At 40.9% G+C, this 26038-nt stretch overlaps 2 protein-coding genes across 3 annotated transcripts in view; one reads left to right on the forward strand and one right to left on the reverse strand.

The window, feature by feature from the left end:
* gsap (gamma-secretase activating protein) overlaps positions 1-2811 on the reverse strand; it is a 46379-nt gene extending 43568 nt beyond the window's left edge. Inside the window, exons 1-2 of one of the 2 annotated variants that reach the window (XM_005455638.4) lie at positions 1864-2811; positions 1278-1348 (exon numbers count right to left, since the gene is read on the reverse strand). In XM_005455638.4, coding sequence (XP_005455695.1) covers positions 1278-1348; positions 1864-1951 — 159 coding nt within the window. In that variant the 5' untranslated portion in view covers positions 1952-2811. The remainder of the gene's footprint in view (positions 1-1277; positions 1349-1863) is intronic. The other variant, XM_005455639.4, reaches the window with a different exon arrangement.
* A 774-nt stretch (positions 2812-3585) lies between these two features.
* Positions 3586-25202, forward strand: nampt1 (nicotinamide phosphoribosyltransferase 1). Its single transcript, XM_003450710.5, has 11 exons — positions 3586-3745; positions 9955-10111; positions 11678-11781; positions 13552-13680; positions 18609-18767; positions 19067-19203; positions 20755-20980; positions 21093-21212; positions 21288-21428; positions 21591-21725; positions 21852-25202. The coding sequence occupies exons 1-11, from the start codon at positions 3692-3694 to the stop codon at positions 21963-21965; spliced, it is 1476 nt and encodes a 491-aa protein (XP_003450758.3). The 5' UTR covers positions 3586-3691; the 3' UTR covers positions 21966-25202.
* The last annotated feature ends 836 nt before the right edge of the window (positions 25203-26038 follow it).

Below are 26038 nucleotides of genomic sequence, written 5' to 3' on the forward strand. Positions count from 1 at the left end.
CACTTCAAACCATCGATTCATTTTTCACATTTTTGCATTCAAAAGGTTTTCAATAAAAGGGCGTCTGCTCTGAAACCCAAGGTGCAACCAGGCATGCATAAAATTTCAAACCTTGCACTACAAAAAAAAAAGAAAAAAAGAGAGAGATTATTTTCCCTTCGCAGGCTGCACACTGTCTTTAACCTCCTAAACCCACACAGTCTTGGAGGGTCCATCATTAAAAATTTATGTTGTGCAGAGGAGCGCGGTTCAACACAGAGAATTATATTTTACATTCTACTGAGGAGCCCAAGGTTTCCACAAAAGTACCAAATGTGTCAAGCTGATACATGGCGAAATAAAACAAATCTAGATTTCTTTTTATTCTTTGGGTATTTTCCATTTGAAGATGACTGTTAAAGCCATTAAAAAAATGACTTCTGAGATATAAATATCTGACTTGGTACGACTTTAATGAAGAACTGGCACAAGCAGCTTTGAAACATATGCATAAAAATGCTGTATTTAACAGAAGAGCCACTTAAGAGATGTGGTAACCCACGCAACAGCGTGTTATTTTTCGTGTGCTGAGCTGACAAACAGGATGATTATTATGTGTGTTACGATTACTGCCCTCTCTATATACATATATCTGGTGAGTTCAAGACAGAGCATTTGACATGGAAATGCAAATATGTTATTAGCCAGTCACATGGCAGCAATTCAATTCATTTAGGCATGCAGATGTGGTCAAAGCAACCTGCTGAAGTTCAAACTAAGCATCAGAATGAGGAAGAAGAAGGTGATTTAAGTGACTTTAAAAGTGTCATGGTTGCTTGTGTCAGACAGACTGGTCTGAGTATTTCAGAAAAATTGTACTGATAAATGAATGGAAGTTTATATAGAGCTGCTCTATTCTAATTGAGCACTCAATGCACTTTGTACTAAAAGCCTCATTCACACAGTCAAGCATCCACATTCATACAGTACTTTACTCTGTGCCTAAGCATCTTGCCTTGTTTTGACAATGACTTCACTGTGCTCAAACTGCTTCCAGTCACCAGATATTAGTTCAACAGAGCACTGTTGGGATGGGGTGAAATGGACCATTAGCATCAATCGTGTCAATACAGACCAAAACTCTGAGTAATGTTTCCAGCAGCTTGTTGGATGAAGGCACTTGGGAAGGCAAAAATGGGGTCCAGCTCAGCACCATTAAAGCATACCTAATAAAGTGTCCAGTGAGTGTATGTAACATGTGCAACACATAATATGCAATGCCTTCACTGTGGGCTTACCTTCCAGGAGTAAAGGATGCCCCCATCTCTCTCAAAATTCAGAATACGAATGTCGACGGCTCCAGAGTATTCTTCAGACACAGAACACACACTTTATTGCCTGACCTGTTTTTATTATCTCATGCACTGCTTATCCAGAACATACTAAATAAGTAGTAGAATTACCCTCTATAATAGATTGTTATTGCAAGCTAACGAGTTTTTTGTTTTTGTTTTTTTTAGATGTTTTCTGTTGATGTTTTGAGTTATGCTCCAGTTACTGAGTCTAAGCACACGGGTGGTTGTTCCATCTCACCGGCATTTAAGTCCGCGGTAACTGATGAAATAGTGCCATCTAGTGGTCGAAATTAAAAAAAGAAGAAGTAATAAACAAATCACAGGAACTTTGTTTTACCACTGCTAGCTAACTGCCTATGGGGGGAAGGCTATAATAACAGTAAAGTTGCGATAAAGGCACAGGAAGAACGAAGAAAATGACTTGGTTTGAACCCGCTACGTTTATGTGAGATATTCGTTTATCTGTGAAAACAGCTAAAACCTGGCCGTCATCGAAAAGACGCTGACCGTTAGCACCTGAACGCCTCACCTTCTACTCTGCAGACCGACGCCTCCTTCCTGAGGATATCAGACACCACATCCCTGTGCAGGTCGAACTTTGGCTGTGTCCTCAACATATCTGCTCCTACTGTCCCTTGGTTTTTAGGCCAATAAAAATACTCTCTGCAGTTAGTTCCCTTGAATAGAGGCAGCAATTACAGCCCGGATCTGCTCAGGCTCCATATCATGTGACCGAAAGTTGTTACTAGTTGAAAACTGAAAGTAGAGTAGAGCACTCCGACAAATATTACCTTTAACTATCTCTTCGTCTTGACTTCAGAAAGTTTTTATTGACATGCGGAAACGTCACGTTAGTCTAAAGGTAGCTCCTCCCTCGAGTGGGATCACAGAGCCGGGATATCGCTGCCATAGGCCGAGGAGAGCATCAGTCTGGCGGGTTGGAATCTCACACACCGCTGGCAGCAGGGCCTGCTGAGCAAGGGACTTCACAGTGGTGTGTCATACATGTGTCCGCTTTTCTGTACATTAGAGCCCAAGGGGTTGACTTTTTACGTGTATTTTCAATCCAATATGGCAACATTTTAATGTAAAATGTAATATGTATAAGCAGTAATTGCTCGCTGCACTCCAAAAACAGAAAGCGGAAGGAACAACGGCGTGGTAAAAAATCTGTAAAAGCGGGAACAATCAGAAACACCATGCATCCTGTAGTTAGAATTTTCAAAATGAAAAACAGTTAAATATTTATACATTCTGGCTTCAGGCGTGGCTGGAGGGGATCTTTAAAATGCAGCTTTGAATCAATTGAATTATTTTTAATATTCTCTAGGTCCATCTTTTTGATTATTATTTTAAAACTTAAAACCACTCATAAACTCGAAATAGATGAACTTGGTGTATTCATGCTTATAGAAACTTCTCAAAGACCACCTTATTCCTTCATTTTTTAAAACTGAATGAAATTAATATTTGAAATACCCCAAGACCTCCTGGTGAGACATCATTAACCCATGAATGAGTTTTTATGGTCTCTTATAACCTTGAACAGCTGTACAGCAAAGTGATAAAAGGGGTGAATTAAACTAAAAACAGCTCATATCAGCCTATAGGGAGAATAAAGTTGAAGTGAAAAATCAAACAAAAGGTGGGAAAAGAGCAGGTCCAACACATTTTTTGATATCAAGATAAATCGAAAAAAAAATGTTTCTACCTTTGTATCATCTTCTAAAAAAACATAACAAAACAATCTGTACGTTAGTGATATCTAGACCTATTCAGAAGATTAAAAATAATGAGCATCTGCCTAATAAGGGGAATAAATCAATCATCTTCTGAAACCAGACTTCTGTGTACAGTTAATATGCTGTTGTGATTTCCACATCACTAATTCCACAGAGGTACTCTAGGTGTTTTCACTCACTTTTGCTTCTTCACGTTAAATATGCATGGTGTTCGTCACTATTCAACATTGACCTGCCTTTTTACTTTCACCTGTTGAAGGTGAGACAACTTTCACCATTACTATTCTTACAGGTGAAAGAACCTAGAGCTTATGTTGGAGCTGTATTTGATGGCCAATACTGATGACCAATACTGCCCTCATCTGCTCATCTTGAGAACTGCATGTAAGAGGGCCCAACGCGCAATCCAGCCGAGTGATTCCGGATATACACGACGAACGTCGGAATTTCGGTGTGACGTATGCGCCCGCCCCCGAGTCCCCGCCCCTTCCCCGCCCGGTTCTCTCTGCCCGTCCTTCCCCCTTCCAGGCTACACACAAGGCTGGAGAGTCTCCGGCAGCACGGCGCGTAACACAACCTACTGACAGCTGCGACTCACAACCAAGGGGGGAAAAGATGGAGCACAGAGACACCGACTTCAACATATTGTTAGCGACCGATTCATACAAGGTACGGTACCCGTGATCGTCTCGGGCGAACGAGGCATTAGGTGAAGGGAGAGTCGTTAAGAGTGAAAATTGACAAAGTCAAGGTGGTTTCATCATCAGTCCCAAGGCCATCACACTGTTCTGTGTGGCCGGTATCCATCGGTTCACCGCAGGCCAAATTAGTTGGGGGAGGGAGAAGAGGGCTGGTACAACAGAGACGGTATACCACATTCACAAAGCAGGCATCCTTTTTTTTGCCTAGATTTCATGTAAGATCGCTGCTATTACCACACCAGTCCCCCCTCGGATTGCTAGTCATAGTGGTTTGCAGCTAGCTGAGTTAGCTAGCTAACGCATAGGGAGCGCAAGAGAGAGATGAAGGGTATTGATATAAAAAAAAAAAGCTAGTATTAGCCCCTAGCTAGCAAGTGCTGTATGAACCGCACATGGGCAAAAGCTCAGTCACACTAGCTCGACGTCGTGTTAGCCACTATAGGGCTAGCTCGCACCACTCATAATGCAATTCATGACTTACGAGAAAACAAAAGCGAAAGTTAAAAATGAATCACAAGGAACAGACTTTCAAAGCGGGTTTTTAATGATGTTTGGCAGTGGGTAAGGGTTTATACACTGGCTAACAACAAGAAAAAACCCGCTGATAACCAACAATATAAACAGAGGACAAATGATCTTAGAGTATTGTTTAAGCTCACGTAGCAAGTGGTTGCCGGGACGGCTGCCAGGTCAACTGCCATGTGACACCATTCAGCAATTCGGTGATGCTGATGATAGGAAAGTAAGTCAGAAATGACAGGAGAGGAGAATATGGGGCTACAGCAGTACACCAGTTGAATGAATGAACAAAAAACTTGGAAATGCAGTCTCATGATACAAACTAACATCTTGAATGTATGTGTACATGGATGTACTTTCATTGTGTTATCACTTTTTAAAATGTGTATCATTTACTACCACTGTGTAAAAGAATCTCTGATTAACATACTGTCTTTTGCAAGCCTGGCAGTCTATCTGCCATATTCATTTTATACAGGAAAAAACCCAAAGAGGTGTGTTTTCATTTTTTTTTTTAAATCCTTTATTAGCTAGAAAATGTCAGAAATATACTAATGTTAGTGTGGTTTAATTTGCCTACAGCATATCTCTTAAGTGTGCTGTTCAGTTATATTTCAATATTTCATGTTCTGTACCCATATATATCAGCTGCATTGCCATATCATAATTTTTTTCACCAAGGAAATAAAAAAAATATCTTCACTTAAATACCTCCAAAATCTCCCGTCGGTGTGTAATGCACAGTCACACCTTACCTTTCATTTCATCCAAATGAGTGGTTTTGGTTTCGTTTCATTTATATACATTACAGTTTAACTTTCACTATAGGAAAAAATGAAAGTAAGCGTATACCTGATTCTGGAAGTATTCATCAATTGGGATTATCGATGAACAGCCAGTACCACTGCTGACTGGTGTTAAGTGGATGTATATGTATATTATATAGTGTGGGTGTTTTTTATGAGCTGAAACATCCCTTTGGAAGTGGTGGCGGTTTCATGTTGAGTGGTTTCCAGAAAGTCTTAGCTTTCTGTCACCTCCTTTCATTTTAAACTAAGTGTAAAGTATTTGGATTGACTATTTTAATAAAGGGCTTATGTAGTTAACCCCTTTATGAGACATCTACAGTGAAACTCAGTCTAGAGTATCGGATATTTCCCGATGCAACAATTACATTAAGTCCATTAAATCCTCCCACAGAGCTCATATTTCATTGATTTGACTTTATTCAAGTTATTGGAAAACAAAAAGTAGATTTCAAACAAAGACCCAGTATTTTCTGCTCTGCTTCACCACAATGTCAAAAATCAGAATACAGAATACACATTTCCATTCATAGAAAACAGTTTTTCCTTGTAACTTAAGAAATGTCATGAAGAGCTGCATAATGTCAAATAGAAGGCTACAAATGTTTTTGTTAGATAGCAACAAAGTGTGTTCATAGTAAAGCACAGCATTGTGTGAGAAGTCGTGTTTTCAGTCAAGTAGTGATAGTTAAAGCCTAGAGAGAAGCAGCAAATGACAGTACAGATAAATGTCTCCTCACTGCAGCGCAGGCAAGTCCTACTTGTGTTGCAACACCTGTCACCCATCTTTACCTTGTATGTGTAGCTTGGCCGTGCATGACTGCAAGAGAAAGGTTAATTCAAAGAAACGCTCGGTGGTCTCTCAGAACAACTGAAGGCACACACAGGGCATAAAAACAAACTCCACCTGAGCACCTTTGTGTTTTGTGTGCTTGAATTCAAAAGAGAAGCTCTCTGTCCCAAAGGCACGCCGGCCTATTGTCTGGAAGCATGCATCCAAAAAATCTCTGCATGTTCGACAGGGAGGAGTTATATTGTGTTCTATTATTAGCACAGATTTTTAAAGAAAAGCCACATTAGTTTGTCACCATGTGACCACATTTACATATTACACTCTTCTGACCCTTAAATCCAGAGTGAAAGATGGTGAGAAAGTAAGCAGGGATCCAGGGTCTTACATTAAAGTATCTGGGGATTCATTTTAGCTTTTCTTTTTTTTAATGCATCCCCTTGCTCTTATTTTGAAAGTTCGGGTCCTACTGTCCGGCTAAACCCGGCACTTCCTGCTTTGTGTTTCCTAATCGGAATTGTTGATACCTTTCACCTGGTTCTCCAGCGTGTCTTTCGTCCCGTGATTGGACAGACCAACTGCACGTGTTGTTTGCGTCTTTGAAAACTGGCTGCAAGCTGAAAAGCCACTTCGACAGAGAACCGTTTCACGTGCCACTACAGAGAGGTGATCAAGCCCGGAGTTGCAGAGTTGGAGTTTATCTTTGGGACCAGACTAACTGAACTTTCAGTGTGTATTGTTCCATTATTTGTCTTTGAATTGAACTGTTAACTTCAGGTAATGGGGCAGTGCCCTGCGTGTACTGCATTTTAGGCGTGGTGATGATGGAAAAGGTTGTGGTAATAGATTTAAGGAACTTTTGTGAAACGTCCAAGCGTTTTCACAAGGCTGCCTTCATCATCTCCTTTCCAGTCTCGAAAGAGCAAATAGAAATTACTTGATGTTTATAGATGGCAACTTGTGTGCGAGAAAATTACTGACACTGCATTGACTTTCTGCGCTGTCATAGACGATCAGCGTCAGTGTATATGTTTGGTGTTTTTGATTTTAAGTATCGTGGAATCATTACACCCTCAGTTACCTCAGTATCATCAGGGTTTTAAAGGAGGAAGGAAGGAAAAAGAGGAAGCAGATAACAAGCCCCAAACCTTACTTCAGTTGCGTTTGTGTCTGATCAGTTTTCTCAGTACAAAACCCAGACTGAATGAGCTTGTGATTGTATAATGAGTACTCAAAATATCATATCCTCAAATTTATGAACCTAGAGCCTGCTTACGAGTTATTCATATATGAAAATAGTAAGATTTACTTAACAAACATCTCCTTATAGTTAAGAGGTACTGGTAAGTGATGGCACTCTGTGGTTTTACCACTACATGCACCTCCTTCCATCCACACTGTTACTGTAAAACTGAATTGTGTAGCTCAGTAGTTGGTCTTGTTTGTCGTAATTAGGTTCATGTTACAATAGATGGATGTTTTATAATCAAATATTCATATGTGTGTCCTCTGCTGACATTTAATAATATTGTTGGAGGACAATATGGACGTACTGCTCGTGCTTTGAAACTCTCTGATTAGTTTTGTCATTCTAAAGCCGTGTGTGTGTGTGTGTGCGTGCAGTGGGTGCCAGTGAATATGTACACACGTGGTTGCACTCAGTGTCATGTTAAGTGTCTTGACTCTATTTTGAGTCCTCGAAAGCCCAGAGGAAAGGACACATACGGGGGTCAGAGTAACTGAGTGGTTCATTGACATTTATCTCATCTATACTCAATGTGGGTGTTAAGCAGTTTTGTATCTTAATGTCTTGATGCATGCTCAGTAATCCAGGTAAGGAACGCCCAAAAAGTTGATTCTGTTCTTCTGGATGTAGCGTTTTAAGTGGGAGAAACATTTTGTCACTCATCCGAGTGACTTCTTCAGTCTCAGCTGACTGCAGGTTTCCCCAGACTTGTAGCATAATGACTGAAACTAACCCAATGAATGAACAATGGGCTGTGAGGTCAGTTCTTGAACTTTTATATGGATATTGTCATGACCACTGATCAACACCCGCTGATCAATAGCCATGAGTACCATTCACAGAGAGTTGGGGAATGGCTCCAATCACAGCGTTGTAAGATGGTGAAGGATGTACCCTTAGGCCCCCTCCTCGATTCAGAGATACCCTTTCTCTTTTCACGTAAATGGCCTCTTGACTCCGCCCTCAAACCAGCATTCCTCCCTGTCCAGGATGTGTGTACCCTCATCACTGAAAGAGTGGCCACTGGCCTGTAGGTGTGAATAGACTGTAGAGTCCTGGCCTGACGAGTTAGCTCTTCTGTGTTGTGCCATCCCCTTAGCCAGATGTTGTTTGGTCATGGTCATGACCCTTTGCATATTAATGATCAAGAAAAAGAACCACCAAACTTGGAAAAAGTGGGAGTCAAACTGGAAATGGAGAACATTCTTTCAAATTTTCACTAATGCTTAGCAAGTAGTTAGTGTTTGAAAAGTCAGCGTTTTCCATACAAACTGCAGGCAAGCTGTTAGTGACCAAAACCATCGCAAGGTGTTTTTTGGTGCAGCGCTGTAAACTTCTTTGTGAATCAATTTCACATCCTAGCGAAAGCAAACAGCCTACTGCAACCACTTGCCAACCTGTCAGCAATCAAACTTTTCCCTAGCAACTGAAGGTTACCACTGAGTCTCTGCACTGTCTATGGGTTTTTGTGACTGGGCCTTAGCAATCAGTTTCATAGCAACAACTCGCCAACTGGTCATTGAGTACTTATTTTTCCTTGGTGACTAGTGTTTACCAAGGCGGTCACCAGCCGGTCTCTAGGTATGTTTGATCAGAGTCTAATGTCTAACAATAATAAATGACTCTTGCTTGTACTGTGACTTGTACTTTGACTGTGTACACATTAGGTTCTCATGTGAGACATGATGAGGCAGGAATATAATTTCTAAATGTAATTGCACTTCAGTTGTGGTAGGAGCATTGCTGGTAGGAGTTAAACCTTTAGTTCACTCTGGAAATCCATTAGCTCATTTAGGGATTTAATTAATGACTGATGGCTACCACTGACTATGTATCGTCTCCTTTTTGTGAGACTGTATCATACGGGTATGATAGTAGTCTGTTATTGAAACATGTCTGGACTTGCCTTAAGCTGTTGACTTGATTGCAGACACTCTGGATTCAATTTTCACTAGAAGTGCACATAAAGCTCCAAACAATTGTTTTCCAGAGAAAATGTGTATGTGTGAGAGACAAATTTGACTTCTTTCTCCCTGAATGTGATTTTTTTTAATATAATGTTTGTTTGTTTTTTAATTTAATGCATGAAATTGAAACACTTTGATGAACTGAAATGTTTCATGCAATCACAGATAAGTTGTGAAAATGTGTGTTTATTTGGTAACAGGCTACTGATTGTATGGGATTTCTTCATTTCTGTGGAAGATAAGTTGTTTTTTCAGTTTGAAAATGCTGCTGTTTTCCTTTGAAATCCCTTCGACGCCCTGAAATCAAGCAGGGTGTCGGTCATATTGCGTTGGTCCAAATTCTGTGTACAATAATATTTTTTTAAAGACTTGCACAATCTTAAAACGCATTCAGATAACATCAGTTCCTTCGAAAGGTGGGATTGTGCAGTATTGTACAGTGCAAAATGTACAAGATACATTGTGAAACTGGGCTACAGTGCAGGCCCATTTCCTCCTAACACTAATGATAAAATCTAGATGAGTCAATTTGCACAGTTGGCATGTTAACACGTGCATAATAGATAAAAAATAAAGTAGTTAGTGATCATGTTGGATGGGGTTTGACTCAACTTAGAAGTGAGTACACCTTCACCAATGTATGTCAGACTGAAATAAGATAAATTGGACATGTTGTCTTAGTGTTCCTGGATCCAGAAATTTATTCATGCATGGTGTCTAGGGAATTTTCAGCTGTGGCAATGGTATGCAGTATCAGACTGCTCTTGTTTTAGTTTTCTCCTAACTCTGTTAAACTGGTTAGTCATTGTTTATAGCCAGTCTAATTTGTCTTATGCTCTGTTTTGGCAGGTAACGCATTATAAACAGTACCCCCCCAACACGAGTAAAGTGTACTCCTACTTCGAGTGCCGCGAGAAGAGGACAGACCCCAGCAAAAACAGAAAAGTCAAATATGACAAAACTGTCTTTTATGGCCTACAGTACATCCTGCACAAATATCTAAAAGGTAAGTTTGGCTTTCATTTAAGTAAAAGCTCTGTAGCCAGACTAAACGAGTCAACATGACCTGCAGCTAAGTCCAAGCTTCTCAATGGCAAATAAACACAGACTGGAGGGAGTCGGGTCACATGCAGCCACCGCGTTGTGATGTTTGCATAAATAGAAGTGCTTCCAGTCCACTTAAATTAAATAAGGGTAACAGTTCAATACTTAAATCACATAACCAGGACATGGAGGCATTTTGAACCAGCTGTGCACATTATGTTATGATTCTAGTGCTGTTAATGCAGTTTACCCAACCGCTATTTTGCTGTGGTCTAGCAATCCTCAGTCTCTAGTCAGGCGAAAGATTTTTACTGGTTAATAAAAAAAAATTAAGTGTAGCTGAAAAAGTCGACATCCAGACTTTGGAGGGCCTTTTACAATACTTGATTGGTCCCTGTGGGAGCACACTATTGTTTTGGCCGTCCCTCTACAGGGCAAGGTCAGCATACAGGGTCAGTTGCAGAGCAGCGTGCCCAAGGCTCTTCAAAGTCATTGCTTTGCTGAAGGACACTTCAGCAGGGCAGGTGGTTTCTATCAAGTCCTGCAGCAACAGTTCTTTTATTCATTCGAAAAACAGCGAGGCCGCAGCGTGCTGCTTCACATTGATTAGGCCGTACAAAAAAAACATACAACAAAAGAATCCAGGTTGGGAAAGAAAGGAGAAAACAAGACCAGCCTGAAATAAGCCCAAAACACTCTATGCCCTAATTAACTCAAGATGATTAACGCTGACGCTCACGTCCTGAGAGGCAAAAGAGAGGGCAAGAGAGAGTGTCGAAAGAATGCATCTCGCTCATGTCTGTTAAGCGGATTTCATGGTGTGGTAACAGAGGTGTGGAGAAAGTGCCACGGATAACAGAGAACAGAGACAGAGAGGACAAAAGCACAGCTGCTCTTTCGCTGTCTGAGGGAGAAAAGCTGGCTCGGCAGAGCGTCGCTCGGAGCACAGTGATTAGGCCATCTACCAGTGATGCATCCTCGATCCTCTAACCGAACTAATTTCATGAAGAAGTGCAAGTAAAAAAAACAGAACCTCTGTTTACCCAAAGCTACAAGAAAACCCTCACCATTCAGAGATTTTAACCCGCTAATGCATTGTTGAAAGAGGGTTACATTAAAGTAGCTTAGTATAAAATCTAGAAACCAAAGAAAGCAGCTAGCTCCACTTACACCTCATGGTTTTATAAATCACGATAGAGATGATTGCACACACATGTAACACTGTCAGACCTTTCTTTTGCATTTCCTAATAAACCACAGTATCCCCTTATAGCGCCTTTCCCATCTGTGGTATGCTGTGTTTAATAGTTTCCATGAACTAGAAACTAGTCAGACTTAAAATGAGACAAGGATGTAGTTGGTGTCACATGTTTTCCAAACAAAGATGCCTTCTCAGCAGCTTCAAACTTGATTATCGTGGTGGACAGTAGAGAAGCACACCAGTGCTGCGGTGTTTGTTTCACCAACCTCTTCGTCTGTACTGTCTCCCGCTTCCTCCCTTATTCCCCACCTACTTCCTGCTCTCCAGGAAAAGTAGTGACTCCAGAGAAGATTCAAGAGGCAAAGGAGGTCTACAGAGAACATTTCCAGGACGATGTTTTTAATGAGAAGGGGTGGACTTATATTTTGGAGGTAAGAGAGTACTGAAAGTGCTTAGAAAAATGTTTTTTTTGTGTCTTTTTTCCTATATGATGAAACATTTTTTTAGGTATGTTTGTAGATAGGTTTCCTAAACAATACAGACTGTTTCAGGAAATAGTTTATTAAGGAAAAAAACTGTGTGTACATGTACACAAGCACATCGTAATGTTACCACATGAAACACTGTGGTGTTGATGTTTCGGGTGTCAGAGAAGCTAGAGGTCTGAGTGCACACCAGGAGATTCGGCGTGTTCCTGGAAAACTGTTTTAAGGCAATTTTTTATCATTAAAAACTAGAGTTGTTTAAAAAATCATTACTAAAAAGGACGCCTCTATCAGATGCTCGTTTGCAGCGGTACAGACACAAAACTCCTGTCATGGCCTCCTCCATTTGGCACATATCACAGTACCAGACCAACAGGCACACACACTCAGCCCCTCCCCTTACTAGCAGCACTATATGAGGAATTCTGAGGGGTCAGTAAAGCATCAGTTTCAACAACATTTATCTATTAAACAGTTAATTTGAATGGTACGTGTTAGCCTTAGCCAGCTAACTATTAGCAATTATCAGTTAGTCACATTAGTCGTTGGTTAAAGTAGTGGCTACGGCTAATAATGAAATAATATCGTTAGTGTTGTTGCTAGGAAGCAAACATTAAATCTCCGTGTCTGTAATGTTAATACATTGTTCATTTCACTGGATACTGTCTAAAGTCTACGAACAAATAGACAAAAATAGTAACAGCCTACTTTACCGATTCCAGCAATTAAAATATAGTGCTGAGTCAAGTGCAGCACTACTACCCCAGGCAACCAAAAATACTGTTTTTTGGCTTCTTTTTTTTTCTGATAGAAATGTGTACCTTACTGCTATGTTATGTCCTCGATGGAAATTGTGTTTTGTTTTGTTTTTTGTTTTGCAACCAAACCTAATCGGCAATTAAAAACTATGGAAATGAATATAATGCTTCCCACTTTAACTTACCTTTCCTTCCGAATCAATGGTTTATCTCTGAAAATCTTTTCTGCAGCTTAGATATAAATCCTGCTGTGCAATATGACCAAAATCTCTTATCCAAATGTCCCGACAACGATATATATCACAAAAATGTTACATCTTCTGTAAATTCTGTGAATCTTGGGGAACTCGACTTGCGTTAAGTGTTTTCAACTGTGCGTCGTGTAAATGGAGTCAAGTGTTGCATAAGTTGAAACGGCTGCAATTTTCTTTGTATTTATTACACGGCGGGCTGCGGGGAAAAGCCTGTTCTAAGGTTTATTTTTTAGCACCTGACGGCTCTTCTTGGCTTCTCGTCCGTAAACTCTCTGCATACTATTTCTCGTGATTCAGTTTATTTTGAAAAATCTCAACAGGCTCTTCAGCTTTATTGTGAAAGGTTTATGTGGAAAATAAACAAGCGGACGGCGGAGCCACGCGATGGTTTTACCGTCGTTGTTGCTAACGACAACGCATAAAACAGTCGCGTGTCCGTCCGTAGTGTGGTTTATAAAAAAGAGAGAACTTTAAGAAATTCTACAGTGACCATCAAAACGATGAAAAAATATTGCCGTAAACAGTTTATTTTGCGACACCACGAAACAAACGATAGCATAATATGAAACGATAGACGTTTTTATCGTCATCCGATATATATCATTATGTCGAACAGCCCTAAATCCGTTAATATATCCAGGAAAGTGATGCTGGTAACCTTTAAAGCGGTAAATATATTTGTGTGCATTTCTTTGTCTTTACAGAAATACAACGGACACCTGCCCATTGAAATCAAGGCAGTGCCAGAGGGGAGTGTCATTCCTCGAGGCAATGTTTTGTTCACAGTGGAGAGCACAGACCCCGAATGCTACTGGCTCACTAACTGGGTGGAGGTACGTTTGGTTTATGGACACGGGTCGGGGTGGGATCTGAGAGGGCCCTGACATGACGTCTTTTATTCATTTATGGATTTGAGGTGTACGTTTTATGTGTGATCTATAACAAAAAACTGAATTTTGACTGTTGTTTAGATCTGTCTTGTGGATTTCGGTTGCTTTTCAGTGTAGTGCTAAATCACAGGAGAACCCCTTCACAGTGTCACTACTGGAAGAGCTCTATCAAGTTAAAAGCCCTCGTAAATTTCATACCCCTGTGCCCTCATATGGCATTGAAATTTTTTATGTGCTCATCACATTGCTACTAAAACTACATTGCTAGGCTTAGCGATACCATTTAATGGTTATTTGATAATTAATAGAAGAAGGAAGACATTAGCAACGTTTAGGTCCCATTTATTACAATAGAGAGGTAATAGTTTTATAAAAGCCATAAACAATTTAGTTTGGCAGCATGCCCTGCGACACTTCATGACTTCTTAAATCTCACTGAGTTGCAATTCTGCCATAGTTTATAGCTTAATACCCACTTGGAGACGTACTTGTGTTACAACTGCAGCAAAAGGATAGTGGCAGGAATATCCTTACTTGTTGCTTTTTATTAGACCCTTTCTTTCGGAAATTATTCTAAGAATGTAGTAGTAGTAGGTTCATATGGTCATTGTTGTACACTTACACTTATTTGACACCAAAAAAGAAGTGTAAATTGAGTTTTGTGTGCTGCAGACTGAAACATACACTTAATCGCTTCTTTGTTGAGATCAAGGTGAAAATATTGATACCACTTTGGTGGCTCTGTAAAAGGCATACAAAAGCCACCTACCAGCCCATTTTAAACTCATTAACTACAACATAATGCATGATCCCTTTTATTTAAAGGTCAGGGTGAGGAGCTAGCTCCACTCGAGACTATACAAGACTGCCGTGAACTAATATACTGCACATCAACAGAATAACCTGAGCATATACTGTTTATGTGATTATTTACATCTTCAAAACAAATCTACAGATGCCAGATATATGGTGTCTAGTTCAGTTAGAGCTAGCTGGCTAGCCAGGCCTGCATCACTTTTGGGTATTATTGCTTTGTATATTTACAGAATTTATTGCTGTCCAAAATGAACATGACTTTTTGCTTCATGACTTAGTATCATGGAACTATGGCCACTTAGTATTTTATCTAGTAGTATTGTTAGCAAGAAAGCTAAAGTTAGCCTTGGGGGATTAATATTGAAATTATTGATTTGTTATCTTACTGTACTGATTGTAGTGCATATATGAATATATGTCTGTATCTAACCCATCTTAGCTTACTCCCTGGCTAAAGTTGTTTCTGGCAAAATGCTATCACGCAATATCTTGTCTTTCTGTTCAGTGTTTGTTGGCGGTGAAAGCTTGTTGATTTGCGGACTCCATTCATTAGCTAATGTTAGCAGGTCATTGACTTCAAAGTCAGTAGTCTTTTTAAATATCAGGGAAGGTCTAGTTTTTTGAGGTTATATTATATTTGATTTTGTCATGTTATGATGTCATATTTTACCTTTCTTCACAGCCATACTACCTGTGCTTTTCCTGATTCTACTATTTGTTCTAAGATGATCTAATTATCTTTAGTTTTATTTTTCACTACACAGAAGAGTGATGTCACTATTTCCATCTAATAAATAAGCATATTTAGCAGATATCTTTTAACCATACTGTAGATTTCACATAAAATTCCAGAGAAAGTTAAGCAGATTTCAGTGACTTTATTCTGGTAGTTTGAGTACTGCATTTTTACACTGAGCTGATCCACAGTATGACTCCTCTCTGAGATCAGGATTATCATGAACTTAATGCTGCATGAACAGGCTGTCCTCAATGACTCGGCAAAACTAGATTCATTTACCAACCACTTTCTTCCACTTCACTTTCACTTTCTGTTCTTCTAACTGCTGTCTTGTCTCCTGCTGTTTCTTTTTCACCATGTCAAACCACTTCATAAATATCACGTTTGACTGTTCCTACAAATGAATCACTCGTGATTAATCAGAAACGGCACGCTTTTGTTTATGTCTGTTGATGCAAAAAGGCTTTTTATAATCTATATGCACACACTTACCAGCGCATTAGTATGTTCAAAAATTCTAATGTATCCTGAAAGTGGTCTGCGTTTGGAGCTATTATGTGATGCACACACTCTCGACTCTGTAATGGCATAGTACTTGGAGGTCACCTACAGCCAAGAGCGCTGTGACGACATGTCCACAAACCCATTTACACACACTTGGTAAGTTTCTGTGGCTGATATAAATACACACATAAACAGACACACACGGGGGGGTCATTCTTCATGGCTGTGAGGTAAAATTAGCCACAGACTGGTGTCCTTGAGCTGCGTCATTAGGTCATACTCTATTTATCTCTTTCCCTTTCAACCTTGCTGTCTCTTCTTGTTTCGCTTTTCTAATTTTCTTCTTTGTCACATCATTTTTTTCCCTTTCTTCTCTATTGCTTTCTCATTCTTTTTATTTATTTATTTTTTGCTATTACCTTCCCCATTCTCATCCCGCTCTGTTGTTCCTTATCGCCGTCCATTTTGTTCTGGGACATTGACAGAGTAGTTGTGTTGTTGTGTGTACGGTGTGCATTCCTTCTTAGTGTTGCTTTTACTGCCCCTCCATTTTACCGTGGCAGAAAGTATCCTTTACAAACTGTCGCCTGACAATGATAGAAAAATTGCAGTGTAACATTGCTTACACTGTACTTAATCTGTTACACACAAATGTAGAATTGGTTATAACTACTACATGCCCATGCTACAGTGTTGTTTGATCTGTTTGTGCAGTTGGCAAACCGATACACTTAATCACATTGAGAAAAGTTGCAAAAAAGATGGCGTTTGTATGCTAAAAACAGGCATTTTAGCACACCGCTAGGTGTGTATCATTTGGCTTTTGTAGATAAAAATGACATGGTATTGACATAGGATGCTTTTATAAGGTATAATATGTGTATAAAGGCTCAAAACAGGGTGATTAAGCCTGTTGCCAGGCAACACAATGCCATGTTGACATCATAAAATCTCATGCATAACTCAACTTTTCTAAGATATAAATTAGATGTTACTGTTGTGAAATAAAAAATGATACGGTTCTTTTAAACAGTGTATAAATGCTACCAGTGGGTCACTTTAACCTGTTGCGACCAGGCAACAAAAGGACATGATAATGTGTGATATAAATAAGAACTTTCAGCGGCCTGTGCAAAGTTTGGTTGCTCAACTTCTTATAGTCCAGAAGGAGTTTGCGGACAAGGAAACAAACACGCACATGCGCACAGAGTTTTTGTTTTATTGTAAGAAATTTACAGCCTGCAAAAGTAAAATAATAACTATCATTTGAAAAAAGAAGACAGCTGGGCTTCTTTAGGTTTGTGAAGACCTTTCAAGTTTGTATCCAAGAGGCTTCTTCAAGTCTAAAAACTAATGGTGGAGAGTCCCAGAGATTTAACTCCATGTGGTAGGTGGTGCCCTTTGGAGGCGGTCCTGAGGGTCCACCGCCATTTGTTTTTAGGAGTGAAGAAGCCTGCTGGATAAGAGCTCAAGCTCTCAAGACTACCAGGTCCTGGAACCTACACAGAAGCAATAAAAATTCAAAATTTAATTTTAATGCTTATCTGATTTCATAGATTTTTGATTTCCAGGAAAATGATACAGAGCCATCATAACACAGTCAGCATTTAGATAAGTTTAAAAAAAGCCTATGTGTTCCTTTATATGTATCTCTATGAGGACATGAGTTCCAGAGGTGGTGAGTGGGGATATTTTGGCCTGCCAGAAACCCCTACAAGAGCTATTTAAGTGCTGAGACTCGTTTTAAAGGTTAAGGCTAGCATTAGCATTAAAGGACAGGGTCAGGGGCTAAATGTCAGTGAATGTCCTCGCAAAGATAGCCTTACAAACGCGCGTGTGTGCGTACACATGGACTTTGGACTTTCTTTGGCAGTCACATGAGTCCATATTATGGAATTATAATTAGGCTGAGGATGCATGTGACCTGCTCAGTGTTATAAGGTAGAAACACACTGCATAGTGTTAGGAGGCACAAAGAGTGTGAGCTGGGTAAACAGAGAATTTTTATAGCCTTAGTTATATTTAGAGTTTTAGTCTTGCTTGGTCTCTGAACCTCATTAACAGCAGATAAAATCTACATAGCATAGTACTTGGTTGTCATTCCTAACATGAAATGTTTAAATCGCAGTATGCGGTTACATATTCTTAGTTTAGTGCTCTTGTTCATAATCCTCTTGTCACCATATTGCACAGGTTTCTCTTTTTATCAAACTTTTTCTGCATTATCTGTTCTTACCGCAGCTTAAATCTGATGACTGCTTTGACAAAATGGATTTTGAATTTACAACGAGGAGAGCTTTAGAAAGCGAGGGCAAAACACTGACTGGCAGATCGTCACAGAATCACGCTCTATGCTTCAGACTGCAGAAACTATGTATTCCTAAAATTTCCCAGGTGGCGGAGAGTACAGATAAGCCACTTGTTTTCATATTAAAGTCATTGACTGTGGTCCAGAGTTGACATGAAGCAACAAGGAATGTACTTTTCCCAGAGTTTGTCTTTGGTGAATGAGCAGGCCGCTGTGATCCCTCTGAGCCTGTTAGTTTTGGGTTTTAGTTCCATTTAAATATTGGGAAAGCAGAAGAATTGGGCCAGACATTCACCGGTCTGTTGCCTGCAGGGGAAAAAAACTTGACTACGCTTGCTTTTTTCTTTTTCTTTTTTGCTTACCATTAACTGTTATGAATATTTAGTCTGATAACCTGGTTTGCTATAATAAATGCACATGGAAAAACTCGGAGCATAATGACACCCTGAAACAGTTATAAATATCCAGTAAAGTGAACTGAACTCTCCTTTCTTTCTCCGTCAGACCATCCTGGTTCAGATCTGGTATCCCATCACTGTGGCGACCAACTCTAGAGAGCAAAAGAAGATCCTTGCCAAGTACCTCTTAGAGACTTCGGGGAATTTGGAGGGGCTGGAGTATAAACTACATGACTTCGGCTACAGGGGCGTTTCCTCACAAGAGGTATGAAGAAAGCTAAAGGATTTAAATCTGGTTAATTTAAGGACAAGGACAATAAAGCTCATCAGAGATTTCAAAAACAAAGAACATTAAGACTTGGTCTAGTCCACATTTTGCTATCCCTTGCAAACGTAAGGTTTGAACAGGAGGTGGGCGGGGCTTCTGTGCACAAAGCCATCAAAGAGCATCTGCAATTGCAAATCTATAAATGAGAAAATAAGGGGAAGCGTATTATTTCCACTTTAAGGTTGTTTAAAGCACCTCAAGGTCCCTAACCACCAACCTATCCTCTTTATTCACAGACTGCTGGCATAGGAGCCTCCGCCCATCTGGTCAACTTCAAGGGCACAGACACAGTCGCTGGCATCGGAGTCATTAAGAAGTACTATGGCACCAAGGACCCTGTGCCAGGCTTCTCAGTGCCCGCTGCCGAGCACAGGTACACACACGTTTTACTTTACTGGCCTTATTTATTTAGTGTTAATCTGTAAAGGACTTTATGTTCCTGCTTAGAGATGGAATATTTGTCTGTGCAGTGTACCGTTCTGAGCTGTGTTTTATTGCAGATACGGCCGCACAGTTTACCGTGCGGTTTCACCACCTGCTTTTAAACTTTTGGAGATTTACTTCCAGACTCATGTAATGACGGGTGTCTGAGAAACGCTGCTTTCAAGGGACTCCAAAGATTTGCACAAACTTTAAGCAGCTCATACAGGTTGCTAAATTACTGCACACAGTTTTAATTATCTGCATTTAGGCCACACATTCACCTGTTCTCTAGGAAAATCTCAGCTGTCTTCATCTGTATTGCTGCTTTTGATGAAATGGTGCACAGTTTGGCCAAGATCCCGCTCTGGAATCCAGCTTTTCATCCACAGAGAAGGAAACTTGCTTCTAATAACACCTAATTATGTGCCAGAGCTGTTGATGTAGAGATTTTTGTCAGCCAGAGTGAATATTTATTCAGCATTTGGCTCATGATGGTGTTAATTTTCTCTCCTGACTTGTGCTTGGTCACCCTCGCAGTCATTATCTGGTTCGTCTATTTCATTCGGTGAATGGTGCTGTGATTAGCTGGAAGTGAGAGTTTTGATTGGCTGCTGCCCCGGCGCACATCCCTCTCCATTTATCCTGCCTACAGACACCTCTCCCTTTCTGTTTCGCTCTCATGCGCACACACACAGCAGCTTCATACTGGCCGCCAGCGCTGTTACTGCTGCACCAGCGCACCCTTCTTCCCCATACCAGTGCATTGTGGGATAGTGGCTGGAGTTGTTATAGCAACTGTTATGCAATGGCCTCCCTCCTGAAATCGGTTTCGTTTCTACCTCCTCAGTGGGAGGAGTCGCAGTGATATTCCAGAGGAAAAGGGAGGGTTGATTTTTAGAGAGAAGGTGTGTCACCCTCAGTTTGAAGAAATCAGTGCCAGCAGTGTGTGCACACTGCACATGTTTCATGTATTGGGGTTGTGCCAAGAATCTCAGGAGCTGCAGCGCATAAAACTAAAATTATCTTCAGGGCCAGGTTGGATTCTGGAACAACACGAAGGAGAGCACCAAATCCTAAAAACAAAGCAAAATGATCATAATAAGCATCTGCTGTCCAAGACCTAATAAGCATAAAGTCCAGATCTTCATATTTTGCTGATGGCATAGAATTTGCCCTTCTCCATTTACCTTACCTTATTATCATGGGGCGTGATGCATTAATATTAATATTTGATGTATTCATCAGGAGCTATGGCCTTTTTTTCCTTGTCTGACTACACTGGTGATGCTAGGTGATGCAGAAGAACGCCAACATCAGAAGTGCACACAGCTGTTGTACAGTACTTGTAAGATCATATTTGGGCTCATCTTAGACTAAAACCTGGAGTGCAGCGCCCTCTTCTGGACACTCTGGGACATTATCACGCGATCAGTGTGTTTGGTCTTTTCTGTCTTACTCTTCTTCAGATGTATATTTAATAGCTCTGCCATTCTCTCTCCAGTACCATCACAGCGTGGGGGAAAGACCATGAAAAAGATGCCTTCGAGCACATCATCAAGCAGTTTCCCAGCGTGCCTGTGTCCATAGTCAGCGACAGCTACGACATCTACAACGCCTGCGAGAAGATTTGGGGAGAAGACCTGCGGGCGCTGATCGAGATGCGCAGCGCAGACGCCCCGCTCGTCGTTCGACCAGACTCAGGAAACCCGCTCGATACGGTTTTGAAGGTGCGGTCACACAAACTTTACTTTCTTTATCTTTATCGTTAACCCAGCCAGGAAACTCAACTTTTCCTCTCTGTACCTCCTCCTCCATCCTCTCTTCTTTGACCGTTTACAGGTTTTGGAGATTCTAGGTAAGAAGTTTGCACCAAAGGAGAACTCTAAAGGGTTCAAAGTTCTCCCTCCTTACATTAGAGTCATACAAGGAGATGGAGTGGATATCAACACACTGCAAGAGGTACAGGCACATGGCGCCAGATGATCAAAGTTCGAAGTCAGCGGCAAGGTTTGATTGTGTGTATTTGTTCTCCAGATTGTGGAGGGAATGAAGGAACACAGATGGTCCATTGAGAACATTACCTTCGGGTCCGGAGGGGCTCTGCTGCAGAAACTGACCAGAGATCTGCTCAACTGCTCATTCAAATGCAGCTACGTGGTCACCAACGGACTAGGGGTGAGGACCGGGTGAATGGGTCTACATTTTTTATGTGGCTTTGTAGCTGTTAAAGTGCACTTTGTGGAAATCATCATTTATTCATCCATGATCACAGACAGACTTTTCAGGGATGTCCTTTCTGTTTCAGTGTGACATAGATCTTTTTGTGCTGTATCTCAGGTGAACGTGTTCAAGGATCCGGTGGCAGACCCCAACAAGAGGTCGAAGAAAGGTCGTCTGTCTCTACACCGGACCCAGAGCGGAGACTTTGTCACTCTGGAGGAGGGCAAGGGCGATCTGGAGGAGTATGGCGTGGTGAGTTCACACAAACCCTTTTCTCTACTCAATTGTTTTGATTGTTCACATGTAATTTGATTTCATACGAACGCTGCCATTCTCACTTTTTTGTTGTTGTTGTTTTGTCTTTACTCTTTCTTCCAGGACCTGTTGCACACTGTCTTTCGTAATGGGAAGATTGTGAAGACGTACACATTTGACGAAGTCAGAGACAATGCTAAGCTCAAAGAGAGCGAGCTTGAAGAGCTGCTGCACTGAGTGCAGTCCTGCTAATCCCCACATAATATCCAAACCCCCCGCCCTCCAAAAAAAAATATCCTTTTCCTTTCAATCTTTCACCTGTAGGCCTCCATTGTCACCCTAGAGAATGGAGGTAGTGTGCACTGTTGATAGACCCCACCTTTGAAGCCCGAGAATCTGTCAGAGTGTCCCTAAAAACTTCAGATTTCCTTAAAATTCCTGAATTTTCACCCTCTGTTCTCCAGCCGAGTGGGGAATAAGAAATTTTAAAAACGCCTCAGATCAGTGACAAAGCCCTGTAGAATGGGGGGGTGGGAGTCGGGGACAGAAAGAAAATGTGTTGTTGTGAGCAAAAGAAAAAGATGTGAGAGAAGTTGTGATTGTGATAGAACATTCAAATCCTTGTGCTACTGCCCTAAGTTGATCACCAGCGCGTTGCACTGATAGGCCGGCTACATCGCAGCTTAACGAATATGTTGGTCCGGCTGCTGGTAGGAGGCGCGGCGACAGACCTTTGCCGTGACGCCACACGCGCGAGGGCACTTGAGATGATTGTAGGTTTTTTGAATGAGCTTTTCGACGGCCGCGTGCCGAATGAACCTGAGATGAGTGATAAAGAACCTGGCGGAAGCCACACCCACACGAGTTAACATTCTCCATGTATCCTGTACAGAACTGTTTAGAAAAAAAAAAATACATGTCTGAATCTACTTAGCGTTGTCTTTTATGTGAAGAAAGAAAACGATCACGGTATATCACAATGCACCGATTACACTTGGACTTACGGAAAAATCATGAACGCTCGGACTTGGAGCACGAGTAATGAAAGGTTAATTTCCTCCACAGTTCTTGCTTTTTTAGTAGTTACAATAAATAAATAATACTAATTATAATAGGCCAATATTCAAGTCAAGTACTCCCACTGTCCCACCACAAAATTATTGGTGCATCTCTGGAGGTATATCTGATCATTTACTTACTGTTATGTTGCCCACAGTGCGTTCCCATCATGAAGGTTTGATCCACAATCCAAATCACACCACAAAAATCACAAATGGAGGAAGACAGAGCTTAATCAAGCACATTTTTTTTCTTTTTTTGTAATTCTCATTGATTTTTCAGATTCAGGTTTGATTACATTCAAATAAACATTCAGTAATAGACATTTAAATCAATCGGAAATTAAAAAGGTGCAGAGATTAGATGGTTCCCACTGAACTTTAAAGAGTGGGGGTTTTTTTGGATTAGGTCTTCATGATGGTGAATGGCCAGTCTTTGCTGTTAATCAGACCAAGAGTTGATGTGAAAAAAATACATTGCAGAAATCGCCTTCACTGGAATGAAGAGGACAAAAACCTTATGTGTTTCTGAAAGATGATGTGCATATATATGGCGCCTTGGCTGAGATGTTTGTTCATTGTTGGTTCTGATGTCTTTGTGTGTGTGAATGTGTGTGTGAGTGTGTGTGGGGGGGGTGAGAGAGACGTTTTCTTCCTTTAAACGACTGTGTGGTATTTCCCTTTTCTGCAAATGTGCTTGTTTGTCGTGGGGATAAAACAACATTCTTCCCGGCCTTTTATTCTGAAAGGAGACGTTGTGACAGTCTAGTGGTGACATGCTAGAGAGTTAGTTTAACTTTTTGGCAACCCAGAGGCTTAAAAATTAAAAAATTAAAAAAGCGAGAATACTTTCTGACACTAACATGCACCAGCCATGCATTGGTAGTCGGTGGAGCATAGTTGCTGGTCAGCAAAGCATTGCCCCTTAGTATCACTGCCTTAACTTTTGAAGGGGAGGAATGGTTGTTTGGATTTATTGCCCTGGTGTAAATGGGGGTTTTGCTTGCTAATGCCTTTCGGAGTTGATCAACTTTCCATTCAGAGCATCTTAGCCAGATTGTGGTGGGTGTCATTTCCTGAGTTGACCTTTTTCAGAGTGAAGGGATTTTTTTCTAGTAGAGCGCTAGGAGCTGGTGACATCACAGGACAAAGAGAGTTGCATTTCTTAATGGCAGTCACCAAGTTGTGAAAGTACCAGAGTGACTTATCTAAGTACAGTCCACAGGAGATAAAGCTTTTGGTGCTCCTCATAATTCACGTAGCACCACCAAAAGGATTACATTTGAAGCTCTCGGGTTTGTGGACTGCCATTTGTGATTCGTTCCATGGGGTTGATTTAGTCGTAATCACATGATACTGTAATCGTGAGCGTTGCTGGTAATTCAGGCTCAAAGGCACCCTCACGGAGCTGCTGCACCGGCTGTAGGCTGTCTTGTTTAAACTTTAAAGCCTCCAGGTGGTAATTTATTCCCTGTCCGTACACGCTCTTCAGACGCTCAGCTGCTTCACATTCATAACTTCACACGCTACGCCCTCTGGGAGCTCCACAGAGCCGCCACAGCCTCACCGGAGCTATTAGAGCATCAGCGATATTCTTTTTTTTTTTTTTCTTCTTCCCCCCCACAATGTAACCAACCTTGATAACGCCTGTGATGTCACCAACTCCCATTCCTCTCCACTGGCTCAGACCCATCGCGCTCAAACACAGACAAGCTGAGCAAATCACCCACTGATACAACATCGGACCGTTGTTCAATTTTCCTTTATTTTTCCCCCCCCCTTCTTTCCGCTGCTGTTATCTGTAAGGTCATATGTCATCCAGCTGTAACAAGTAATGAACCTGTAGTCCTTTTACATTCAGAAAAATTTTCATTTTACTATTTTGATACTGTCTCGGTTCTTACCTCAGAGAAATATTATTTTGTATGACAAAGGAAAAAAAAAACGAATAATATGCCAGAAATCTAGCAGTAAATATCCTTATTTACAACTGATGCGGCCATACTGCCTTCTCACTTGTACATAAAAACAAGTAGTTTGACTGAAAGGGGAGAGGGCAAGTTAGGGGAGGCAACCACACTTGATGAAATTATTATTTTTGTCAAAACGATCATTTTTGTACCAACAGAAGAATATCCAAAACTGCTTGACAGACCTAGCAGTGCGACTGTCGAGCTTTTAGCTTCTGTTTGTGTGGGCGCATGGTCCGGTGGGAGTGCTCTGTGTGTGTGTGCGTGTAATGAATGAAAGTGTTTGTGGATACTATTTTTTTTTTTTCTCTCTCTCTCTGTTGTTGTTGTTTTACTTGTATGTATATGTTGATTGTTCCAAATTCTCTCCCAGCACAAATGATATTTTAACTAACATAACATGCTATGTTGTCAACAATACATTGATTAAAGATGCCACCCTGTCAGTTTGAAGTGCTTCATTTATCGCGCCCCTTTTTTGTTTTTCGATTGATAGCATTGGCCTTTCCAACAAGTGCCTTTGAAATTACTTAACAGCCCTAATGCAGAAACAGCTGGGAGGCTGTGTGAGATGTACATAAAAACACAAAGTAGTGAATATGAACTCTTATAGAGCCGTTTTTATTCACAATAGAACAGGAAACACATCAAGTGTTTAAAAATGAGCAAATATACCATTTTAGGAAAAGTATTGGCTCGTCACATTCACTGAATTTGATGGCAGCGTTACAAAATACTTGCGACACGGCCATGTTTACTGCTGTGTAACGACAGTCTGGGAACTGAACAGACCAGCTGCTGGAATTCTGGGAGAGGAATGTTGTCCTATTCTTGTCTGGTATACTGAAGGATTCAGCTGGTAAGAGGTCTGGACTGCAGGCAGGCCAATTCAGCACCCGGACTCTTCTACTATGAAGCCACTCTGTTGTAATTGATCCAGTATGCAGTTTGGCATTGCTTTGTTGAGATGTGCAAGGCCTGCCCGGAAAAACATGTCTGGATGGGAGCGAATGTTACTCTTAAACCAGTATATACATTTCAAATTGACGGTAGATGTGCAGGCTGTTAATTCCACAGGCACTAATGGACCCCAATACCAACATAGATGCAGGCTTACGAGCTGGATGGTCCTGCTCCTGTACTCCAGAGGATGTGGCGTTCATGTTTTCCAAAAAGAATTTCAAATTTCAATTAATCTGACCACAGAGCAGTTTTCCACTTTGCTTCAATCCACTTTAAATGAGCTTTGGCCCAGAGAAGACGCCAGTGTTTCTGGATCACA

This window comes from Oreochromis niloticus, linkage group LG17 (genome assembly GCF_001858045.2).
Source record: "Oreochromis niloticus isolate F11D_XX linkage group LG17, O_niloticus_UMD_NMBU, whole genome shotgun sequence".
Taxonomy (NCBI): domain Eukaryota; kingdom Metazoa; phylum Chordata; class Actinopteri; order Cichliformes; family Cichlidae; genus Oreochromis; species Oreochromis niloticus.